This window comes from Macrosteles quadrilineatus, unplaced genomic scaffold, assembly GCF_028750875.1.
Source record: "Macrosteles quadrilineatus isolate MER2022 unplaced genomic scaffold, UCM_ALF_1.0 Scaffold_3__2_contigs__length_128488019, whole genome shotgun sequence".
In the NCBI taxonomy this organism is placed as follows: domain Eukaryota; kingdom Metazoa; phylum Arthropoda; class Insecta; order Hemiptera; family Cicadellidae; genus Macrosteles; species Macrosteles quadrilineatus.
In genome coordinates this window covers 113915441-113941705 of record NW_026542596.1, presented here as the reverse complement: position 1 = coordinate 113941705, position 26265 = coordinate 113915441, and the positions used below count along the sequence as shown (strand labels likewise).

The window sequence follows — 26265 nt, the reverse complement described above, 5'->3', positions numbered from 1 at the left end:
GGCCTCTAGGGACCTCAAAATGAAAAAATAAATCGGTCCCGGGTCCAGGTCTTACCATGAGTACTACGGTAATAGCTTATTCCCTATATGGGAAATTCGCTATAAATGACGGAACTGGGAGGGTTTGTTGGAGTTGTTTCACATGAGACAAATTTTAAGCTGAATATAAATAGAAGCATTGAGTAAGATAAATACCCTATAGCCTTATAAACTAGCACAACAAGACATATTTTGTCAATGAATGGGACTAATCATAAGAAAATATCTCCAATAATCCATAATGTCACTATGAAAAAGCACTAGCCATTTCAAACATTGCCACTACCATTACTGAAAACAAATTAAGACAGCATGTTTTTGGCACTGTTTACAATGACGAAACAAACACTGCCTCCAGTCAATAAAAGAAAAACACGCTTATCTAAATTACACCAAACAAGGTAGAGTTTATGGGTGAGGGACCAGCAAAGTTCTAAAAGTTTCGTAAGTTTTACTTGTGTTTGGCCGTGTAATGATAGCACACTGCGGGCTCTGCAGAATATTTCAGTCTGCGACCACAAAGTTTTAAAACAAACATGCCATCTCACGCCTGGATAGCTTTAATCTCGTTTACCACCGTGGACAGATTTTATTTTTTCAGAAAATTAAAATATTTTGAAATACCACCTCGGTAGAGCCAAAATTGGGGCTGAGCTGTTTGAATTTGTCATTTTGACCTATGCAATTTTAAATCCATAAAACTTCAATCCCTAAATACCCCCCCCCCCCCTCTCCCTTTCATTTGTTTGTTCAGTTACTAACAAATAAAGGTTGTACAAATATTTTTTTCAAGCTTGTTATTTTTTACAAAGCGCCAAAATAACCAATCTGAAATTGCTTGATTGAATTCAACTATGGGGAGCTATAAAATATTTTACACTCTATTCTACACTCAATTGAAACTTAGGATAAAATATTCTGCATTATGACCCTATCTCCATTGTAATGGCAATTAACACTGACCATATAACTTACTACAAATGAGTTTGTAGGTCTATTAAGCAAAATTTAAATTTACAGGGGTTTTGGAGTCTAGGATGGAGTCTCCATGATTTGAAGAACTGTGGATTTTGTTTAAAACTTTAAATGAAAAAAAAGATTTAAGAAGATTAAAAGTTCAGTGATCTTGTTTGATACGGTTAAACGATACCGGTAACGGATTTGAGCCGTAGCACACTTTTTAAGCATAATACAAATTTCTATTTAACATCCATTTATTTCATCCCTAGGGTAGTGAAGGGGTGTAGTTCAGAATTGTGGCCCCTTAATAAAAAAATAGGATCACTCAAAAGTATTACAGGTAGGCTATAAACACACAACCGTTGTAACGCTCCTTTCACACTATACGATTTTGCTCGTACGAGTGTTAATCGTACGGGCAGATGATCGTGGGTCTGTTGCTTTCACACTATACGATTTGTAATCGTACGATTAAAAAAATCTTAACCCCCACTCCACTAGAACAGAGTTCATTGACATTTCAGTGGAAAGTTTTAAGTAGTATGGATTGCGAGGAAATTATTGCTACTTTGATAATTTATAGGAGAAAAATAAATTTAATAATAGTCGTATTTAAATTTGAGATGTGAGGAAGTGGGGATTGTTAAAACATTATTTCAAGACCTGAGAAATGACGAAGAAAAGTTTTTCAACTAACTATTTTCGGATTTCAAGAGAATCGTTTAAAGCTTCAAGATCAATCACATTCATAATTTTAACTATATAGACAAAACTGTAATTAAAAACAAAAACTAAATAATAAAATACAGTATGCACAGGTAGTTCAACACAATAATTAAACAATTAAACAACTCTAAACGCAAAATATCTGAAAACTATACGCAACAAACTGCACTTGGGATGGGCTCCCGCACGACTACAATCGTGTAGTGTGAAAGGGGCCATATGGTCACATGGCCACTAGCAGTAGATACGATTTTTACTCGTGCGGGAGTCGGATACCAACCGTGTGCACCTACGGTCGCTACGCGGGTGAAAATCGTACACGGTTGGTAATCGTATAATGTGTAAGGGGCCATAAGCTCTAATGCGTTACAACAAATACGATTAATAACCGCACGAGCGAAATCGTATAGCCTAGTGTGAAAGGAGTGTAAGAAGGAGATCAAGAGACTAGCGTAAAAAAGAGGTTCAAAAGAATATCTGAACTTTTAATTAATTAAGATGTGGAAATTAATTAGGGACACCTGTCTTACTTCTCAATTAACATCTGGTCCCATGATCTGCCAAGAGACAGTGTTTACCAGGCACAGTACTAAGATTTACATGACTCTCGACACACAGTTCAGAGGAGCGATTCCGCAGTGACAATGACAAACCACCGCTCCAGTTACGTAGATGGAACCAATTTCCACAGAAATCAAGCACAGTGACATATTGCTGCCTACGACATTGATGACGAGGCTTTTATCTCAACCGAGTGTTAGGATGCTGACACGAGCGAAAATCAAATCATGTGAACCAAGGTTGCGTACAGTGACGGTTTTAGATTTTTCAGGAAGTACATTGTACCCAAGTGATACAGTGGTACACCAAGTGTTACCATTATGCACTGCCCTCCCCCCCTTAATAATTTTAAGAAATATATTTTAGGCCTATAAATAGGCTAACTGGTGTTGAAATTAATTTTGATAGTTAACTACTGTATTGGCAGCATTATTCCATGGTGATTGGTTATGTGGAATAGTTTGAGTTACAGTATAGAGTTAGAAATTACTTAATTTCATGTAACTTTTAGAAAAGATAAAACTACTCCTGAAAGGTTCTTCTTCTACAAATTGTTGTTATAACAAAGACATAGTAGGCTGACAGTTTAAATTCATGTTTAAAACTAAATAACCGATGGAATGTCTTACAATTCAGGATTGGAAGTGAAAATGTCTTCCAAAATGTAGGCCCTACTTAACAATTCAACAGATTATCTTCTGGGAAAGTTTGAAGTTGGTAAAAATCTTCTTTTTTTTAACAGAGAAGAGTTTATTTGCCAATGGGTTAATTTAACTGAAATTCTTTAACTTAAAAATCTCAAGAATAAAACAGTCACTGGGCTGCAATCTCTTCTAAAATCAATCCTAAGACACCATTACAAGTTTGTTGGAAAATAATTTAGGTATCGGGTACCGGTAACAAATTAATTCTTCCCCAAGTGAATCAATAGTTTATGAAGTTTGATCAATTAATATGTGTCAGCAGAGACATGAGGTCATTAAATTTTTCCCTTTCAAAGCCTTAAAGAAGAATGTATAATGACAGGGCCAGTACTTTTTTTGTTTTTAGAGTAGGCTATCACTTTCAAAAAAGAAAATAGGAAGAAGTCTATTAAGAATCAAAGAACATTGAAACGATGTTCTAAGTTGGCCTATATACATATTTTAAGTGGGTTTAAATGGCTTTCTATTTTAAAAGCGTTTCAAGTTTTGTTCACTACACAAATCTATCTATTGCCATAAAATAATATATATAGCCTAGCCTAAGATAATTATTATAAGAGCTAGGCCTAATCTCAATCCAAATTAAAATTTTTAAACGAGTAAAATTAAATTAAGGTGTTAATTCAAAGTCTGTGCTCACTTTAAACATTTATTACCATCCACTTTAGCGCAACAATAACAGTCCTAAAATCACTTTAACCGACACAGTAACACAGTATAGTAGCCTACTTCACCTGGACATTCAGATGCACTTACGTTCCCACTAAACGGGTTACAAGTCCATTTACGACCGTCCTTAGCACATCTGATCAGCCTACACCTAAAAGCATTTGGCCACAAGCTGCATACAATATTAATCCATTGAAGAAGAAAACAGAATTAGGCCCATTGATCCATCCAATACCACAATATCTAACAAGAATTACACGCAGAGTATTTAAATTAAATATTGATGGTGAAATCTAAAATAGGCTATATACCCCGCCACAGCAAACCTGCAAACTAAGCGAATTTCCATTTGCCCCATTGGATTTTCACTTAAATATTTTCCTGAATGTCATATTCTCTATTTAAAATTAACATTAGTTTAACCGTAGGCCTACTGAGGTTTGCTTAAGTGTTTTTTTGTTTTTTTTTTTTTAGTTAGGCCCTAAATGTTAAAATAATAAAAGTATGGGGTGAAATAAATAGGCGACATTTTCCAAATTTGATACAAATATTCATACAAGTATGTTAAGCTGCTACAGTTTAACTTAGACCTACTTTTTCGCCATAGGAATAACATAGCACTCATAAGAGTTTTAAATTTAACCAGTATTTTGCAGTTTTAAACTAGGCCTACTGTTTTTGGAGTTTCCTCCTTAAAACCGTTAATTAAGTGAACAACACTTCAATAAAGTCAAAATAATCCTACTAAATTGTTTGTTTTTAAGGTCCACAAAATGGTTTAAAAAGAAATTGCAAAACTGTAGGCTACTAGGTATGTTTTTATGGTTAGAAACAAAAAAGCGAATCGGCCCCTGGTTCAGGTCTCACCATGAGAACTACAGTAAGAATACTAGTTTAATCCAATTATGAGATTCGCTCAAAAACTAAACATCATTAAGTTATGGTCTTGACTTGTTACTATCTAACATTGGTTATTTAAATATCATTCATTACCGGTAGGGCCTACTTGATAGTCCAACCAACGTTAACTGGCATCTGGGCCCAGTAACGGTCTATATTGGAATCGAAAAGCGACATCCAAATTTGAAGGCGAGCACTATTTCTACTTGGCTATCCAGACACGTCCGGGCGATTGTTGAATGTGAATTTCCAGAGAGAAGGACACAGCCCTTAAGAGATTTACTACACGAAGCCAGTAGGAACAACATCTTAAAAAAGGACGATGGAAACTGGTATGAAGAGACTAGTTGTATGGAGACATTGAAAAAGATGCGACAGGAAAGGAAATTATGCAAGCAAGCTGAGGGGGAGCTATGTTTTTACGGTTTGAGCATCCACCTAAGTTTTAAACATAGAAAACCCTTCTTCTCAGTAAGGTAGGTAACAAGAGAGTTTACTGTGGTGTAGCCTAGTGTTTTGCTGCCACACATCCAACGATTCAACGATCAACAATGAGACCACTGGAAGTTTAGTAAAAAATACATAACATAGGGGACTACTATAACATTGACATTAACAAAAAATATGACAGGGCAAGAAGGCCTACTAAGAAAGAGTAAAGACAAATATGTGAGATGTGTTTTAGAAGCTCTTAACACTGGAGGCTATAAAAGATTCTTTTTTAAGTTAGGTAGGCCTACCTAATAAAACTTCACCACTAATAAACTAAAACTGACCACCATAACTGACATGTAAGGTCTACTTTTTTTTAATGCGCACATGCAGCATACCAGTAACCTTGATATTGTCCTCTGCAAACTATAGATACCGTACTGAAATGGTATGTTAGAGTATGACCGATAAGAACAAGCCCATCAGTCTCCACATTTGTCCATCTTACAGAGTCGGAGTGCTACGCGACTAGGATGGGCGTCATCGTCCGAATTGTGGATATTTATAGGGATGCACTGTGGATGCAATGCTCCCTGGTGTGGATTAACGTCCACGCTAGTGAGTAAGTACTACGACTATCCGCAGTACTATCCAATAATTAGACCAATTCGTTAATTACGAGGAAAAATGTGGTTCGGATTCCACAAAAAACTGTAGGTCCCTTAGTTGCCATTAGCTGTATGGGCTATTAAATAGCTGTGTTTAAGGAACATGTCGGCCTTGGTCACTAACATGACTACAAGATCGGGCCACTCATCCTACACTCATCCTTCACTCATATTTGGGTTAAAATACGCACATAGTGGCGTCCCCATCTTAAATAATTGATAATTGACAATTGATATAGGCCTAAATGGTTAGTTTGTTTTGCTATTCATTGTAGGCTACTAAATTGTGAAGGATAAAGGTTTTTTTTCTTACTCTTTCACATAGCCTAGTCAATTGTCTTCTTAATTTAACAAGTAAAGTACTCACCACATTGTCCAAGTTGAATAATGATGAAACTTTTTTAATGAATCCATCTCCCTGTTTTTTCTGTTTCCGCCGACTTGTCATGTTGCCAACTTAGAACCACATTGAATGGAAATATAACCACAATACACACACACTTTCTTGATCGGCACACTTTTGCACTCCTGCTTGAATTTATGGTAGCCAACCTAGCAACTTAACCAATTAGGATTTGGCTAGATTTTGGAAAAAGATTTTAGGGAAGTTGTTTGTAGACTTTGAATGTAAAGATTATGGGTTAAATAGGAAAGCCTACCGGTATCCTATATGTTTTTATAGACAACTCTATGAAGCAACTATCCGAGAGTGTCGGTCAGGGATGAAGATGTCAAGTAGGCTAGGCCTGATTCAAATAACACTAGGTCTAAATGAAGGATTTGGAAATTCTCATTAGTTGACTACCTGCCACAGTAAGTTACAAATGAAATTAAGACCCCCAGTACCTACCTACAGTAACTTGCAATCTTTCACAATACCTATTGATTGTAGCTTCGTCTACAACAAGTAGTCTAATTAATTTTATAACAAATTTTTTTTTAAACAAAACATGACAGCTACGTGAACCGGACAGAACTAACGTAAAAATTGGCTTCAGCTGTTCCATTAGGATGAGAAATCTACTAGGGGAGTTATGTTTTATCTATGATTTTACCCAAGTTATGTTAGGCCTACTTATGCAGCTAAAATACAACCCCGCTCACCTACGAGACCAGGAATATCGAAAAAAATTTGTGAGGGAGTCAACGATGATTTCTCCACGAGTTTGGGAGTCGTTAAATATTTCGATACTTTCTGTTAAAGGGAACGAAGAAAGAGATTTACACATAGGCTAACTTGTATTGGCTGGGTAGCCTACTTTTTCTAAGCATTACGGTTTAGTCAATTAAAACAGAAGAAGAATGCAACAGTGTTGTGACCTATGAGGTTATGTTAATGTAAGAATACCCTATTCATTTTAATTTGGGTGTCTTAGCTTTAAAGACAGGGATTAGTCATACTGGTACAGTAAGTTGACTAATGACCAGGCAGTTTGAGTTATTTCAACCCCGAAAACCGGTTTTTGGAATTACTAACAACTTCCCTGTCCAAGTTGAATGGTGTCACTTAATGTGCTTACTTGACACAGAAAACCCTACTATAACCCAGAATGCTGACCGCGTGGAGCTTTGCCTGTCAATTCGTAGGCAGCGCCACCAGCATACAATGCACCTGCATAGCAATGCTGGTGGCGCTGCTACGAAATGACAGGCAAAGTTCAACGCGGTCAGCATCCTGAAATACAGCCTAGTGGTATGTTTTCTGTGTTTATGAGTACCAGTAGGCCTATACACCTGCCTGTGAAACAACTTGTGGGAGCGAGGCCCAATATAAAAGGTAGGCTAACTAGTACGGTAGGCCTACTGGGTAAACTTCCGTATCTGTTGTCAAAAACAACCGAATGAAATATCGATCGATATCTCGAATAAATTTTCATTCGGTTGTTTTTGACAACAGGTACAGAAGTGAACCCGGCCTACTTAGCTTAGAAGTGAATTTAAGTAAGTTAATGGGAAATGGCCAGACGGCATACTTGTTTTACCAGAAAATATCTACGGCCTAATCATTTAGGGTTGTTTAACCATAGACAAAAAATGAATATAGACCGTCAGTTGTGCTGCGGTTACCATACCTGGTAAATGGTTCTGGTTCATAAATGGTTCTGGCGCACACCGCTGGGAGCGCCATTTAGTTACAGTGTACCGGTACGCTCTACGTAACTACACTGCGTTTCCAGCGGTGTGCACCAGAACCTATGGTAACCGCAGCACAGCTGACAGTCTAGGCTATGTTTCTTTCTTTTTGTTAGCCTAATGCTTTAACTAATGATTCGGAAGAGCCTAAACTTAATGTAAACGAACATTAGTCTCCAAGAACTTTTCCTATGCAACATTAGCCCTACTTATATCTGGGGAAGTTTTGGTAAAATAAGAGAACTGTCTAAGTTAGATTACCAAATTCTCTTGCCGAAACTAAGAAGTTAAGCTAAACCTCCATGGAATTTAGAAGAGCTCTAGCCTGGCCTAACTTGAAGTCCAAGCTGTTTCGTTTTCAAACAATATTTGAAATAAAAGAAAAGGTAGGGTAAACAAAATAACTTTGTTCGATAAAACGTGACATAGAATGCAATAATAGGCTATAGAGGAAGGCAGGCTCTACAGTACATTGTGTTAACAATCAAACAAATCTGACAACTTGTAAAACAAAATCAGTGCCAGACAAACATAACCAACAAAACCAAATTTTGATCAAACTAGGCCTACGTGGCATCTTATATTTCAACTAGGCACAAACAAATACTTTCGATGAAAAACACCACTTAAACACTCACAAGATATAACACACTTTTTATTTTCACAAGATAAACGCACTTTGAAACTACCGAAACTTTTAAAAGTAACGTATCATAACCACAACACAACGAACATGGCCGACGCGACAGACAGAGAGACAGACAGAGATAGTTGCCGAGCAACAAACACTTGTTGCATTCCTGAGTGGGAGTTGACCCGAACTTTCCCGAGACCGAGACCGAACTGAGCGACAGAAAACACTGAACTAAACTTCAACTTCCGCGGGTTATTTCATCACAGATGAAGGATTTGAATTACACTGGTTTAAAACCACACACGTAAAAACGTTTCTGTGGGTTTTAAAGTACCATATACTACGGTATGTTTTATCATGACAAAATGGTTTTATCTATGGTCAGGTTGTACCATGGATGGAATCATTGACTTCGTGTAGTGCAAATACTCATATGCATTGATTATAGATAATATATATTCAATGACTACTGTCAGTCAAATCTGAGGTCTGTTTTGATGTGTGTTTTAAGTCAGTTACGATTGAGTGCGCTGATGTCGATTGAATATTCTTGTCCGATTGATGGTATATTTTACATTGATTATGTGTGCTTTAAAATATCTAATAAAACATACAATAGATTCTAATTTCGGAAACCCCTTATAATAAATGCAGTTTATTTTTGTATTGAATCCCAACTGTGATCTTTCTTGCTCGTCTTACATGGATCAACACCTAAAGCCTGACTATAAAACTATATCATATCAAAGAGCAGCTGCGATTCGGAAATTTAATCTTTCATGTTCGATTTCACGGAAATACGAATAAACCAGGAACCAGGTAGGCTGTCAGCGACGGAAGGTTATGCTCCAATTATTGTGGTACTGAGCGAATCGAAATTACGGTGTCAACTTAGTCATAGTCGTGTTGCACAGTAATCGTTACAACTTTGCTGCAGATTTAAACAACGATTACGAAGAACAACAATTAATTACATAACGGAAGCAAGACGTATGTAACGGAAGTGACTGTTGATGTGCTTGTGTTTTCCACATCACACCAGAAAACACTGAAACATACAGGTTGCTTTTCAAAATTGAGTTGTAAATGACCATAGAGAACTAAGAGGAGGGAGTATGTAAGAGGGTATGTATGTAGGGGACCGAAGTACACAATTACTGACGATTTTTTTTTTTAATTCAGTTTATTCTGAAGGAGTGTAGGTTATTATCTAAAAAGCATATTTATAAACAAATGTAAGTACACAGTAGGTTTGCCAGTCCAGTACACAACTAGCATAATTAGTATTTAAAAAATACTACTATCAACCATCTATAAATATTTCAACCCAATTATTGAAGTCTAACTGCATTTTCATTCAGGGACAATGTTTGAAGCAACCCAAAATTAAATTTTTATGTTGAATTGCATTCTTTTGCCGTTTAATTAAACGACCATTAAAGTTAAAGTAAATTGGTCAATGCAAATCTAAGCTTTATGCGGGTGAGTTTAGTAACCATTAAAAATTAAACCAAAAGGCAATGTGTGATTGGATTCTGCTATAGTTAAATTTGAATAAAATTAAACAAATCGAATGCAATAAGATATCTTTTTTACCAGGCAATCATTATAACGTTGAAATAAATTAAGCAAAGAAAGAGAAGACAATAGTTTGAAAGAAATTGTTAAGATAAGAAGTCGTAAAGAAACTCGAGAAGCAACGCCGTCCTAGAAGTGTGGCCGACATTTTGTTATCAGAGTGCGTATTGCGTTATCAAGGTCTAACTGTTATCAGAGAAGCTCAGCTGTTATCTTGCAATGTTTATGGTCTCATTTCAACATTTCCAACTTAGCGAGAACTTATGATGTCCTTATTCCACTAATGATACAAGTCCTTTACTCCAACTTAGACGCAGAGACGACTGAGTAATTACAGCTTAGATTATCGTGTTTAAATGTAGGTATTTGATTATTTATTTATTTTTCATTGATTGTTTTATTGATGATTGTCTAAATGCTGGATTAGCTACATTAGAACCTTGATAACAAGACCCTCGATAACAAGTCACCCTTGATAACAAGGGTGTTTTTCAAATCCCCTTGAAATTATTTTACCCCAATCACATGTTATTGCAAACCTCGATAAGAAGTCAACCTTGATAACAAGTCTTATTGTATCATCCGTATGAGAGTCTTGTTATCAAGGTTCTACTGTACTATCATTTCTAAAAATACTTAGATGCAATGGAGATGTAAAGTTGTTGTAATAGACTAACTTTTCATTGTTTAAATTCTTAATACTGAGAAACAAAATAGAACAATTTTGTTAATCCATATAGGCTAACTGAATCCTCAATTTTAAATTTTAAATTCTGAAAAATCATCATTGCAATGCTATATGATAATCGATAAATATTTTTTAAATTGTGAATTTTGAGGTAAAAAGAGCCTATAAATGAATAAATTAGTTCTTTTTTTTCGGAAAATCCTACGTCAAAATAGATTACATGTTCGTAAGCAATGATATCTTACGATAGGAATCTTCAATACTGCCAATTCCTATTGTTTGATCAAAAGCTTTTGATTTAGAAACAAAAAATAAAAAAAAACTACTCGAAATATTGGAGTTGGAAAAAATTACCAAATCTCGCTACACCATAAATATACCACAATGATTGGACTGACTAAAACTTATTTCCTTTTTATGATCTGCAATTTATGTTTTGCAAAGTTTCATGTTATTCCTGAAGGAAATGAGGATGGAAGCCAAACCTAAACTTTGTATTATGAGAACACATATTGCAGAACTAGACGATCTACATATCTAGGCTAAACGTGGAATAAATATATTGGTGCAATAATAATACTTTACCTCACTCAGATCAACAAAACAATGACAAGTCTACCTCCAGTATTCACTGTCATTGGTGTAACCCATTACCGTAGTTCTACTGCACAGTAATATTTGCACATCTGTGTATTTTAAAATCACAACAATGCAACGAAAACAGCTGATCTTAAGACAATGTTCTTTGTCCTATACTTCTTCAAGTGCATCGGCTTTCACATTGAAATAACTCATGCAAGACTTATAACTTACGTTGAAGAGTAATCTGCATTAAATGAGTGGATTTTCACCTGGAAAACAAAAAGAATAAGTCATAATACTTAACTTATAAGTAAACAAGGTTTTAAATCGTCATTTACATGTACAAGTTTTTAATGGTTGGATTGCAGAACAAAATGTTATAGCTAATAAATATACAACAGACATTATTTCCTAAAATAATAATTTTCGTTTTTGGTTACAGCTTGGTTAAAATAACGACTGAGATGATATTGTTGAACTAATCATGTTTTAAGGCCAGGGAGCCTTTTTACCATTGGCTGTCTTTTCTCATAGAACTACTGGAATGTGTGTACAATGAACATTAGACAGTTAAGTGCTTTATGTACGAGTCATATGGTCAAATCATCGATGTATATATACATCGATGGGTCAAATCACTGGTGACAGCAGCGATAAGATAGGCAAGCGTATAGTCTGAACCAGCTACACCACTTGCACTTGAGCAACCGAATACTCGGTTTGATCTTAAACGATTGCAATACATTAAATTGAATTCCAATACAAATTAAACAGTTTTACATGTTTTAACAATCTTCAGTCACAGGAATCACACTTTCCTCGAGTTATTACTAGCTATTTAATTCGCAGTTCGTACCTGTAGCGTAGCCGAGTGGTAATGTTCTTCAAATCTGAAGGACGCTAGTTTAAATCCAAGCAAGTTTGATTCTAGAGCACGTTGCCATTGGAGAAATAAACTTGGAAAATATAAACAAAACAATTACACAATTGGTGTTTTAGGCCATGGACGATTGAATTACATAAATATGACAATTAAATCGCAGTTTCAAAGACAATTGAGCGAAACAAAATTGCTTGCACGAATGACAACGGTCCAACCAATTGGAAATTAAATGGATCGTTTTATTTTCAAAGTGTTTTAATTTCTACGAAATTCAATCTCACCGAAGCTGTTACCTTCGTAAAGTTGAAGTCGTTATATCGACAAAGTGATCCATAAAGTGCTCGTTTGTTAACTGGCTGTTAAACATCCCGATATCATTTTAATTGGATAGAAATAACACCTTTACACCTTTGCACAATTAAATATTAAAAGGGTAATAACATTCTATTTTTAACAAATTAGTGAATTTCGGGGCAATAACAATTCGGTTTTAGTAGGTGAAACGAAAAAATGTGATATAAAAATAAGCTTTCATTGACGTTGCATTTTCACAACCCTAATCCTAATGTTACACCTGAAGCCGTGTTTCGTGTTGTAACGCTTGCATGTTCTGAAGTAGCCTCAATGTTTTCTCTTATCTTAGGATAGGTTTTACAGAATATGCTTAGTCTTTGGTTCTAATAGTAGTTGACATAAATTTATGTTAAACAACAGCACAAAACTAATAGCATTGAGTATAAACCTAACCTAACCTAAGTTAGGTTTATACTCAATGCTAATAGTAAGCAAAAATACCTGCTACATAAGCCATTTAGAATCAACCTTACAATTAACAGCTGTCTTCAGCTGATCCAAGGGATAGGTACATTGTACCATAGATAAAACACATACTCCCTTAGTAGATTTCTCATCCTTATGGAACAGCTGAAGACAATTTTATTGTTAGTTCATGTACGGTTTATGTAGAGGTCGTGTTTTGTTTACAATTTGTTTCCTGTTATTACAGCCATTTAAAACCTCGTTTAACCAAATAATACGATCTAATCATAAACAACAACTCGTCCCCTAGTAATATAACCAAACAGTAAAGCACAAATCAAGAAATTAACCCTAAAATAATGGAAACAAAGTTTCATCGACACTAGCGCCTTTGTGTCACGTGCATGAACTAGACACGAAAAACGTGCTTCAAAATTTACAATGGGATGAGAAGTCTACTTGTGTTGGTTAGTCTATGATTGTACTAAGTAAATTTGAAGTAGGGGATTATGGGATTGTAAAATATCATGAGCCATGAGCTGATTTTTCTAGCTTGTACCATAGATTAAATCCTTTTATCTATGCTAGTACCAACATAACAAAATCACAGCGTCTCGATGATTGTACAGTCTCTACTAGAGTTATAGTGTTAGCACTGCCTGCAGTTGTATTTCTAGCTCAGTAAAAAATGCCTTATTTTATTTGTTTCATCAGCTGTGTGGTTCTTAAAATAATATAGCGTTCCAAAAACAGCCTATTGGGTCTGATGATGATTGGAGTGTCCAATCGAAATCGATCACCACTTACCATCTTTTTTGTATATTTACCGTCTTGTGAGTAACAGTATAAGCGTAAATATATGTTTTAAGTGTTATAAGACGTATCTTTTATTTACTTTCCAAAAACAGCGTCAACGAAATACACAACAAACCAAATGTAAACATTGCAATTTTCAAGAAAAATAAAAACAATCTACCCATACTTCTGACAAATGGTTTTGTTATATGCGAGAAGTATATCGAATAGACGTTCTGGACAAACTTAGTTCTACAAGTAAGTGACCAGGGTAGTGTCCATCTGTCACCTCATACATATGTAGACTGTTAGACGACATACATATGCATATAGTCTGTACAACTGTTCTTGCCCCTCTAGTAGAGTCAGGTATTTGCAACGTGCAACGAAAGGCACCGAAAGGCTTAACATGTATAAAGGAAATGGGTCAAATCAATAGCTTACATGCAGATTGTTGTATTATGTTCAAATAAATTGGGCAAAGATTACTTTACAATTGTCTGAGCTAATTAAGGATGCAAATTCTATGAGGAAGTATGTATTATCTGTAGTATTATTAAATTAAACTAACACATGTATTCAAACATTATTGAACGAATAGTGTTTTGACCTCTGGGAACATCAAAATGAGAAAAAAAATTAATTTGATCCTGTGTCTTGGTTTAACCGTGTCCCATACATTAATAGATTCTTCACTACAGAAATCGCTAAAAGGGCGATACAAATATTGGATTTTTTTGACTTAAAATACAAAAATATATCAAATATGAACGAGGAACTAGATTATTTATATGAAAAGCTAAACCGTCTAAAAATGGTACATGGATCTATATAGGTTGATAACTTGCTACAACCAAAAAGAGATTAAACTAAATGACGCTGTGTTTATTCTACAGAAATGAGAAATACCCTCTTTTTCATGAGAAACTACTTTTAACTCAACTAATATGATCCATATCCATATTTGAAAATGAATATGTTTTATCAACATAAATAAATAAGGTCTTTTTTAATGAGCGAATTTCAGTAACAAACCTGTTTTACAAATTGACTCAAGTCAGTACTTAAATTAAACAATTATTCTTAAAAATTCTAAACAAAATACGATTTATAGAAAATATTCAACAGATAGATTTTTTTACAATCAAAAAGATACGTGAATCACAGTAATTTATTTAAAGATTGAATAAAACACGAATCTCGCGTTGAAAACCCAATAAAGTGTTATTAAATAAAGTGTTTAACCACAACAATTTGTTGTGATTGTTGGACTAATTGAACTCAATGCACCTTTGTTTGTGGTCAACTCGTTTGTGTTTAATAACGCTCCATAACATCTCTGAGGAATGTCAATCGAGAGTAAAATGTTATTAATTTGCAAGAATTGGTTTTACTCTTTTTACAAGTTTATTGAAACCTCCCCCCCCCTCAAGCTAAGTTGTATGGTGTGCGGATGGTATAGTGATCAGAGTGCGGTTTTAATATCCTAAAGGTCAATGTTCAAATCACACCAATCACCAATAACTTTAAGCTATACCGGAATGTCAGGACCGGGTTGTTCGGAACCTATTTTGAGCTTAAGGTCTACCTAACTAGATAAGAAATGAGAAGGGAATAAGGGAAATATTATTTACATACTCTTCCCTCTACTAAAAGCCTGTTTCGAAACCTCTAATCTCATTTAAAAAATAATTAAAAGAAAAACATTTACTTAAGGTTTAGACTATGAATTTGGCAATTGTTTTTGGATTAAAAAATATAAGAAAATACTCTAAGAAAACTTAAAATGACCCATAGATTTTTATTAATTTTTAGTCGATTAGACTGTTACTTTATAAAACTTCTATATTTTAAATTTTACCAGCCTTACAATAAATTTTTATATTGAGATAACAAGAAGATAAAGTAAATATTGGGTTTTAAAATCCAATTAAGAGTTGAATTATGACAAGATACCACATTTCCAATCAGAGATTTTGGTTACAAATATTTACGCTCCTTGGTTGTTAACTATCTTACTTACATTACATCTTTCTTTTTAAATATGAGCACAACATTTTTTAAATTTAGTAAATATTTTACAATTCATACGCAAAGAATCTCTGGTTCCTGAACTGGATGATGCCTAGTTATTTCATTTCATTTACGGTTACACTATTATACTATATTATTGCACTTTCGATTAATTAAATCCGTTATGTAAGAAAAACGTTTTTAATCTCACTTGGTTGGGATTTGCATTCAAAACGTGATTGAAAAAGGTTGCGGCATTTGTAAACAACATTTGTAAACATATCAGTGACAGCTAGGAAAAATAATCTTGATCCGAACAGCTGTTCGTTATTTCATAGATGATTATGCAGTAAAAATTGGACGAAAACTTTACATAAATCACACAAAACTACATTTTTGAACGTTCGTAATATTATTTACAAAGTAGTGAGGCCATATTTTAATGGCTAAAGACAATCTCGCCAATCCAGGGAATACATTAAAATTACTTGGATCTTGATAGGTACTCTCGTTTTCCAGGAGAAGATAGCGTAAAATGACATCTTGAGTGTTACAGACAAAGGGAAAGACAGACAGACAGACAGAAATTGAGATAAGACTCGTTTCTGCTTATTTAATGTATAAGACGTAAAAATAACCTAAAAATATATAATTCTGAGCAATGTACAGACAAAACTCTAATTTTATTTATATAGATTTTTATTTTGACTGCCATTAAAATATACCTTAATTAAAAAAAATATATTTTGAGAATATATTTAAACATATGTAATAGATGTTGGAAATATAAAATACGAGTTTGGTATACTGGAATGAAATCAATTTACTCTAGTAATGTTTTAATGTAAAAAATAACAACATAGTTATCTTTTAGCTCCTTAATAATTTAAAATCTGTTATACTTTTATGAATTGATAAGAGCAACGTGGTAGTTTGAAATCAGCATAAAACCGGAGCTTTAACACGGGGTATCTTATCATGTTACAATTAAGGTTATTTCAATTTTTACTACCACTTTACCGAGTTTGTTTAAGCGCTGTTCCGAGGAAGTTTGCTTCCAACACCATTCTAAGTCTCTTAAACTCTCAAACTGCTCAAATCTTATTATAAAACAAGTATTATTTGCAAAGTACTTCATAACTCGAATCTCAGTTGCTTGAAAACAAAATAATACCCAAACATATAAAATAAAATCATATATATATATTATTTAAGATTTATTACAGGGGCCTGGAACTATCTGGAATCCTTTTGTACATTTGTTCCATAGGTCAAAACAATGGTCAACAACATGGGTCTAAAATGCTTGGTTTTCTGTCTGTGTGTCTGTTTGTGATATTCACAAATAAATCCATAACTTTCGAATTCCTTAAGCGATTGACTTGAAACTTGGTAGGTAAGTAGTAAAAAGTAGGTCTAATCTTTGCACAAAGTGTCAAACCAATCAAAAATTGCGACCATTTAAAATGTTTTAATTTAAATATCTTTAAAAATAAGTGATGATAAAAAATATTAAAAATACACGTTTTTAGAAAATTTTATGTCAAGTCCAACGGGTTTTAAGTTGTAAAGGTCGGTAAAAAACAACCAATTTAGAATTTTTGTGAGACCCGTCATTTTTAGATTGGTACAATTTATAAATCTAATACTTAGTGCAAAAATAGGACTTACTTTTTACTACTTACCTACCAAGTTTCAAGTAAACCGCTTAAGGAATTCGAAAGTTATGGATTCATTTGTGAAAATCACATACATATACGCAGACAAAATACCAGGCATTTTAGACCCATGTTTATATGGTGTTTTGGCATTGCTTTGTCCTAAGAAACAACGAAACAAAAGGGTTCCAGAGAGTTATGAGACCCTCTGTATAGTTTAAATATAGTAAGATAAAATGAACTTATCAACCTTTAAAAATAATTGTTATACACATGTGAATTGTTTTTTTTATTCTAAAGATTGAGTGTTAGTTATGGTTATTTATGTTGTAAGTAAAGATTTCAGCCACTTTAGGACATCTTTATCCTTAACGCATAAGTATGGAAGGTTTGACCAAAAACAATATAAAGCTAACGTTTTCTAGAAAACTCTTCAGTTTTATATTGTACTTTTCATCGACAAATGCTTAATGGAATGTTTCAAGTACCTTCAATGTTTAATACGAAGAAATAATGTATATTTTTAACTATCCTGTAAATGAGCAATTTTGCAAATTTACTCAAATCCTAATCATATTTTGAAATAACCTTAATCTTCATGTATTTTTTGCGTAGCCATAGCTGAATGGATTTAGCTGAAAAGACTCCACAAGCCAGTAGCTTTTTAATGCCTTGTGTTCTTATACTCAAACGGTAAACTAAATCGATAGACGAATACACTCAAAATATGATTCTTAATAGATTAGTAAAGATAAAATTTATCTTTTAAAACATCTTAATAAGAACTTGCCGTCGTAAAATTTGCAATCTCGTAAACTGTAACAGAAACCCTCAAGGCAGAGGTGAAGGAAAGGGGGACGATGAAACTGCCCCGCTTGTTGTCCCTGCGTTCTGTCAATGACTGCAGTCTTCTAATAACCACCACCAATATCAGGAATTACTAGCTTATTTTACGTTAGGTTAGGATAAGTTAGGTTAGGTTAGGTTAAGCTAGGTTAGGTTAAGTTAGGTTAGGTTAGAAGGTTAAGTTAGGTTAGGTTATGTTAGGTTAGGTTAAGTTAGGTTAGGTTAAGTTAGGTTAGGTTAAGTTAGGTTAGGTTAAGTTAGGTTAGGTTAAGTTAAGTTAGGTTACGTTATGTTCGGTTAGGATAGGTTATTTTAGGTTAGGTTAGGTTATGTTAGGTATTGGTATTGGTACAGAAACAATTGTGACTTGGCAGGAAGAGTAGTCAACGGCAGTTTTAGAAGACTGCAGTCACTGACAGGACACATGGACAAATATACCCTTTTACCCCAGTCCCGTAGCGACCTGGCCGGGTGCTCGGGGCAATTTAAGCATTTCTAGTCCTAATCCTCTTTAATGAGCGGGGCAGTTTCATCTTTTCAAATGTACTCAAAACGTCGGGGCAGTTTCACTACGCCCGACGGAAAGTCACGTTGAAGAATAAAACACGGTGGACTGCTCTGAACAAAGACTTAAGAATTTCTCTCAAAAACCACCATCATACAAACATAGTAAATAGTATTAATACTCTTATTTAACAACGATAAACTTGATAAAACCAAACTGGATACATGCTGTTCAATTGTTTTGTTTGTTATCTCCTATACAATCGCAGAGTACTGTTACAAATGTGGCGTACAACATTATTCAGATAAAAACACCTTATAACTTTATGGCTAGTTAATTTAGCATACCTTCAATGTAATCGGTCGATTATTTATAGTTTATTAACAGAAGCAGTAGTAAAATAAATTGCAAGTGTTACAATGGTGTGGTGGATACTGTTTATATTTCTGTTACTTATGGTAAAAACACATACCATACATTTAATTACAAACATTTTGATATATTGGCTATTCTGTGTGTTCATATTGTTGTTTCTGATATTTTCAAACAAAGTAAAGTTACAGTAACCTTTGTAAAGTGTTTTTCTCTTACTTTTACAGAGCTTCGATGTTGGGCCAGTAGAACTACCGATTTACGCCGTACCTATAGCATTGTTGAGAGGGCATCCGTTAATACCCACCCAAACACAGGTTAGTTTCAACACTACAGAAACATTTTTACACTTTTCCAGACTTTAAAAACAATAAAATATATGAATAATTCTCTTTTTTTATTAGTATCAGGTGAAGATAAATGTAATTTAAGCGTTTTGTAAAAATAGAAAAAAATAAGGTGATGCCACAAAATAAAACTATAAACGCTTTAAATAAATTATGCTTAAAAACTGTCTCAAGACAATAAAATATGTTTTACCTCCGGTTTATGTATAGAGCTGTTTTATTTGAAACTAATTTTACCAAAAATAACCATCTACTAATCAATTTTTGTCCTCTATGGCTGGAAAGTAAAACTCAAATTGGCCCTAAAAGTAACATTAATTTAGTCGATACAAGATTTTTAAACGTAACCAACAAAAAACAAACATTAAAGCTGGCTTAAGTTTTCTTCAATAGGATAAAAATTTTGCTTTTAATATCCAAAATTAACGCTTTCATCATCTTGATTTCGACTCATACAATTTATATTTACAACAATTTTAATGTTTTGTTGACAATATGTTTCTAGTTGGCCATCAAGGTAAATGCAAACGTGGGTGAAGAAATAAAACAGAAACTGGACGTTTTAACGAAATCCTTAAAAGACGCGAAGGACAGCACTTGTGCGGATGAAGTTTATAACAAAAAGTATTTCGGAAAATTGAGCTTGGATATCTGTGGAGAGCCTTTGCCTGGAGAGAAGAACAAGAATGGTGAAATAGAAGAAAGCTGTCTGAAACTTCTGGTTTATGTTAATACATTGTTGAGAAACTCTCAGAAACACCTTAAAGTGTATTGTGGTGACCAGGGGTGACGAATGTGATGAAAATAATTTATTATATACACTTAATTTTAAAATATCCATGATTAAAGTTTGTGCGAAGGTTAATAGGAAAGTTAGTGTCCACAACTAAAAGTAGGAGCACCCAAAAATGTGTTGTAGTTGTTGGATTTATTTGAATTTGTAAAAACAGATTTTCAATTGAATTTCACCAGAAAACTTTAAGTTACGATTTTGTAATAATTCCTATAACTTGTAATAGAGAGTAAGTCTCAGAGGTCAATTTAAGCAAATTAAATTGATACAAGTAACTTGCACTTAATTTGTATTGTCAAAATATTTATGTGTTAGTAAATATAAAAAGTAATCAACTAAGGTAATACAAGGGTTATAATTGGATTAAAGAATTTATATTTTTGTGGAGAAATCTCGCAAAAACCCAAATGTGTTTATTAACCTATGTGGTTTATACAGGGTGAGTTTTAAATGAGTTCCCCCCTACTTTTTTCTACATTTCTTAGGATATCAACTCCGGACCACGTCAGATCATTGTATAGTAGTAAGTACTTCATTTTGACTGGGTATAAATTTTTGGCCGCCATCTTGGATCCACCATATTGGATACAAAGTTTTTTTTCAAATATAAAGGTAGGGTTGTGACCCATTATTCCAAACTAGAATTTTACGCTGATTACAATGCCGCAAATAGTTTTTAAAAATATTGATTCATTCTAAAGTTATAAGGACTTTTTATAACTTTATTTTTAGCCCATTTTAACATTGTGCATTTACAAACTAAGACCATAATCTCAAAATAGTGCTAGATAAAGATAACTATACACCACCATTCATTGTCGACCTATTTTCACTTGGTTATGACGGATGTATTTTTTTCGGCCGCCATCTTGGATCCACCATTTTGAAATGTGACAAATTAATTTAAATATGAAGGTGGTGTTGTGACCCATCATTTTCAACTACTTTTTATACTGAACTCAATGCCGCAATCCGTTTTTGGTTATCAAGCTTTCTCGATGAAATATTAAAATTGTCTTATTTAAAATTACAATAATCCAAAAACCAAACTTGCAAATGAAAAACTAATTGCGGCATTGTAATCAGCGTAAAATTCTAGTTTGGAATAATGGGTCACAACCCTACCTTTATATTTGAAAAAAAAATTGTATCCAATATGGCGGATCCAAGATGGCGGCCAAAAATTTATACCCAGTCAAAATGAAGTACTTACTACTATACAATGATCTGACGTAGTCCGGAGTTGATATCTTAAGAAATTGTAGAAAAAAGTAGGGGGGGGGGGGAACTCATTTAAAAATCACCCTGTATAAATTCTATTCATTTTAACAACATATCGGAAATTTCCGATCATTATTGTAAAAGAGACAAATGAAAAAATGAATACACAACAGATTTTAAACGTCTTATAAAGATTTGTTACTGTTTAAATCAGAACATAAACAAACACAATTCTAATACATTACAAGATACAATGTTTATTTCCATATATATTACAGGCTTACAATACATAATAAAACAATGAAATAGAAAAATATTTCTCACAAGACAAATTCTATACCGAAGGATGTCCTTCAAGACTGTTTTCAAGGTTTGAATTTTGTTCATAGGCACTTGTAATCACACCATTGCCAATCATGAGCCATACACCCTGGTAGTTTATTATTCATTGATCAGAAAGGGATGGGGTTGATTGAAAATACTGTTGCATGTGTCGCTTAGAGCCCATTGATGTGCGATTACTTCAATAATACCCCCTATATCAATTTAAGTGGCATATCCATAGCTATAGTTCGGCCGCTTAGAAAGCGACCTCCTCCAGCATTGGTTTAGTATTAGCACGCAGGTCGTTTTCTAAGCGGCCGAACTATAACCACCGAATCGATGCTTTCCCTGACGATTTTGAAGTTTCGAATTAGAGTCACGTAAAAACCATTTGGTCAAATAATTCCCAGATCACGTTTTAATTACAAGTTGAAGTTCCAATCGAGTTTGTAATTGAATATCTGCTACGTGATATGGCCCCAAGAGTTTCGGTGTTGAGCATATTCAGTTTTATGGACAGAATTCAAATTTGGTTTGTTTTGTGTCCGTAATAGATAGTTCTGTCTTTTAGGGTCGATGAAATTGTTTTACTGCTCATCAGTGATTACGTGAGTTATTTTGTCGCAAAAACTATCTAAAAAAAAATCTTACAAATGCTTTCAAAATAAATATGGAATAGCTTATGTGCAGCCGGTTAAACACAAGTTACATATTCACTATATTCATTGAGTTAGATCGGGGGTAAACTTGATAGAGGGACTTATGGTGACCTAACTTCAAAATATCGCGACTGTGAAAAGTAACTCCTGGTCTATTTCCAACATTTTCTGGACAGCCGAGTGGTCCTAGTGCTCACCTTCCAGTTTGATGTTCACTGGTTCGATCCCTAGAGGGCTCATTCTAGAAACAGATACCATTGTCATGGTCATAGTTGGTCATTTTAAACAAATGATCGACGTTAGATACAATCGTCAAGTATATCAATTATTTAAGATGGGGAAACCACCAGGTGCGTATTTTAACCCAAATATGAGTGTAGGATGAGTGGCACGATCTTGTAGTCTTGATAGTGGCTAAGGCCGTCATATTCCTTAGACACAGCTGTTAATTTATAGCCCACACATCCAATGGCAACTAAGGGACCTACAGTTTATAGTGATATCAAGGTTTTATACAAGTCCAGAATTCGCACTGTTCCCTTAAAACCACCGAAGGCGTAAAAAACACAAATAAAAATAAAATTAAAGATATATTTTGGCGAATTATCTTATAAGCAAGAGTTCAAGCTGGTCAACGTTTTTGTGTATCCTCAAAAACGAGAACATTTTCAACATCTTGGATTGCCAACAGTTAAAAATGTGTTCCTCCTGTTTTACTTTTCACCGTGATGTGGATAACTAACTATAAACACTAAACCCGGAAGCCGTGAAATACATGTGTTTGTAGCGTCCTTCAGAACTTCGGAGGCAGGTGCCTTACAACGGTGTACGTGTACGCAATCTGGGTGGATTGTTTCATGTTCACGTTGAACCAACTGCGTTAAACCGGACTATATGGGACTTATTTAACTGCCTCAAATGTGTTTCAAGCAGATTTATACTAGTTATTTAAGTAGGTATTTTTTCAATAGCTTATATTTATTCCTTATTTAATCATACTCTTTGATTATCTCAAATCCAACAAACTGTTTAGAGAGACTCACAAAAAAAAGTAATTGGGATGGTTTACTACAAAGTCTTCAGTTATTTAATAAAGTTTAAATACGGTATTCTCCCAATTGCTCTAAAAGAAGTTGGTCAGGGTAGGTTAGGCTTAATTTTATATGTAAATATTTAACAGGAAATAAAATGTATTATTTTTAAGTTATGATATTTAAATAAAAAATATCAAATATCATAACCTAGCCTGACCAAACTTTTTATCGAAATTTGAAGCCTAGAATTATGATAGCTTTCATTTAGATTTAATAGTGAGTTAATTTCATTAGATTAAGTTACAACAGTAAGATTAATTAAGAATAGTGTAGTCTAAATTAAAAACTTAAGTATAATAACCTCGTTCTAATTTTACTACGACCATTCTAAAAATAGTTTTTTTATTTGAAGAAATATCCATGCCAAAAGTTCTAGTTGTTTAAAAATTTAGTACAATAAATGTTAGAACAGTTAGTTATCATTTCAGTATTTTGCTCAGTCTCTGTAAAGATAAAATCTTTGCTTTAAACATCTAAGTTTGCTGTATTAGTTTAAAACTAATTACTTCCATTAAAAACGGAGTATGCTACTACACTAACTAGTTTGAGAACTCTGGCAGTTTTGTAGATTCAAATAATCACTGTTTTATCTTGTTGGATTCTACGAGTAAATTATATTTGCATTTAATAACACTCATTTATTCGATTAGTTTTTGCGATGACAATGTAAAAGTGGTATACAATTGTGTAAAATATAAATTCTAATTAATAAAGAAGTTGCTTCTGTTTTCTGCAGAAATAAATGCAAGGTCGAGTGTTTAAATAATAAATAAAATGAGTTAAACAAAATAAACTGTTTTTTATTAGTTTTCATGTAATATATGGTTAGTAAAAATCTGGGAGTATTTTATATTGTGCTTACACCTGGTAATATAAAAAGATAACAGCGAGAAAAATAGGGCAGTTTGGAAAAAACTAAAGATAAATAAATAGGTTCTCGGATAAAATGTATGGATGAGTAAAAATATTTAAAAGGTTAAAAATAATATTACACATAAAATGGTTTTCAAATGAAATACTGATACATCAATGTTGGGGTGTTTTAATTTCTCCGAGGATTACCAGACATAGCCGCAGACAGTCGGATTGCGGATTCTGTTTGTACAAGGTTCAATTTAGGTCGCAATCTCGGATTGAAAAGAACCCGCAAACATCGTCTGAGCTTCCAATAACATCAGACAATCAAATAACAATTTACACGGATACAAACCTGCTCTACGTTGAAGATACAATCTTGTCATGGGGTGAGCAAATTAATGAGATGAATACTTCAAGAAATCGTTTGTTTACATTATTTATACAGGGTGTCCCGGAACTCTCTACCAATATTTTAGGGCATTGCTCCAGGGTAAGAAACATAACTATATCATATTTAAACTGACCGGAAGTCCTTAATTCTGCTTAATTCAAGCTTAATTCAAATTCATAAAACAAAATGGCGGCTATTTAAAATTTTCTTTCTTAAATAACTCAAAAACCATTGATTTTACAAAAATTTTAAATGGCCGCCATTTTGTTTTACGAATTTGAATAATCGTGATAAATTTTTGGTAGCTTTGTCTAGTTTTCATAAATGTTTGTGCAAAGGTTCCATTTAGTATGTTTAACCATTCTTTAGGAAAAAATTAATAACTGAAAAAAACAAAATGGCGGCTGTGTGAGTAACTAAGGACTTCCGGACAGTTTAAATATGATATTTATTTATGTTTTTTACCCAGGAGCAATGCCCTAAAATATTGGTAGAGAGTTCCGGGACACCCTGTATATGGTTATGGTTATTCGAGGATATTAAAGCAATATTAAATCAAAGCATGATAAGTTGCTAAATGGATAAAGTGCTCACTCAATCAAAAGTTTGTCTGTTTAATCCTGAAAATAGTAAGTCGCTTTTTTATGGTTTGAAACTTGAACCAGCTGTTCTTGATAATTTGTATTTTATCAGGAACAGCTGATCTATGTCTGTAAAAGATTTACACGAGGGTTTCCAATTCTTTCCACACTTCCTCTCTTCCTGAACTTATAAAACACAGTTTTGTGCTCCTATCTTAAATTATTGAATTATTAAATAAATAACGCAATGAAAATAAATTTGACAAATATTTTTATAGACTCTGATTCTGTATGATAAAATACACTGAAAAATAAAGTGTTAGATAGTTCCTGCCCACACACTAACATGTTTGAAACCGTTGCGCTCCTTTGCTTGTCTACACACGAGTTTCTATTAAATATTTTCGATTTCAATTACTAAATAAAACAAAAATAATGTATTCCAGACTATTACAAATAAAAGGACTGTATTTGAAATCTTATTAGTCAAGGCAAAGGTAAACAAAAGTTACAATAATTGAAATTAATAACAAAACATATGGTATTAACTATTAAGACAAGAACACCTGTCAATGTTAAAAATTTCACATTAATTTTTCCCTCCAATGGATATGACTACAACTTTAGTCAGAGGCCGGTGATGAATTCCTTTTGAGGAATGTCTACAATTTTAAATTGACCAACAGTATGTGTTTAACTAATTTTTACACATATAAATTCGATTACAAACTAAATACCCCGCAATCTCATTAAAACTGACAAACATATGTTTAACGTTTCAATCAGCCAATTAAACATATCGAGATATTGCGTTTGACAGAGTTGCAATCAAATCAACTTGATGTGCAATCCGTTTTTATGCCAAATTACATTTGGTCAATGTATTTGGATT

The 26265-nt window shown here is 33.6% G+C and overlaps 1 protein-coding gene across 13 annotated transcripts in view; it reads right to left on the bottom strand.

Moving 5' to 3' along the window:
- The window catches only part of LOC128991111 (disks large 1 tumor suppressor protein-like), a 429939-nt gene that overhangs the window by 135703 nt on the left and 267971 nt on the right, over nucleotides 1-26265 (bottom strand). The window contains exons 1-2 of one of the 13 annotated variants that reach the window (XM_054413849.1): nucleotides 8431-8535; nucleotides 6027-6211 (exon numbers count right to left, since the gene is read on the bottom strand). The exons of 9 other annotated variants lie outside the window; for them this stretch is intronic. In XM_054413849.1, coding sequence (XP_054269824.1) covers nucleotides 6027-6107 — 81 coding nt within the window. In that variant the 5' untranslated portion in view covers nucleotides 6108-6211; nucleotides 8431-8535. Of the gene's footprint in view, nucleotides 1-6026; nucleotides 6219-8430; nucleotides 8536-26265 lie in introns of those variants that run through there. 3 more of the 13 variants (XM_054413850.1, XM_054413853.1, XM_054413848.1) reach the window with 3 other exon arrangements.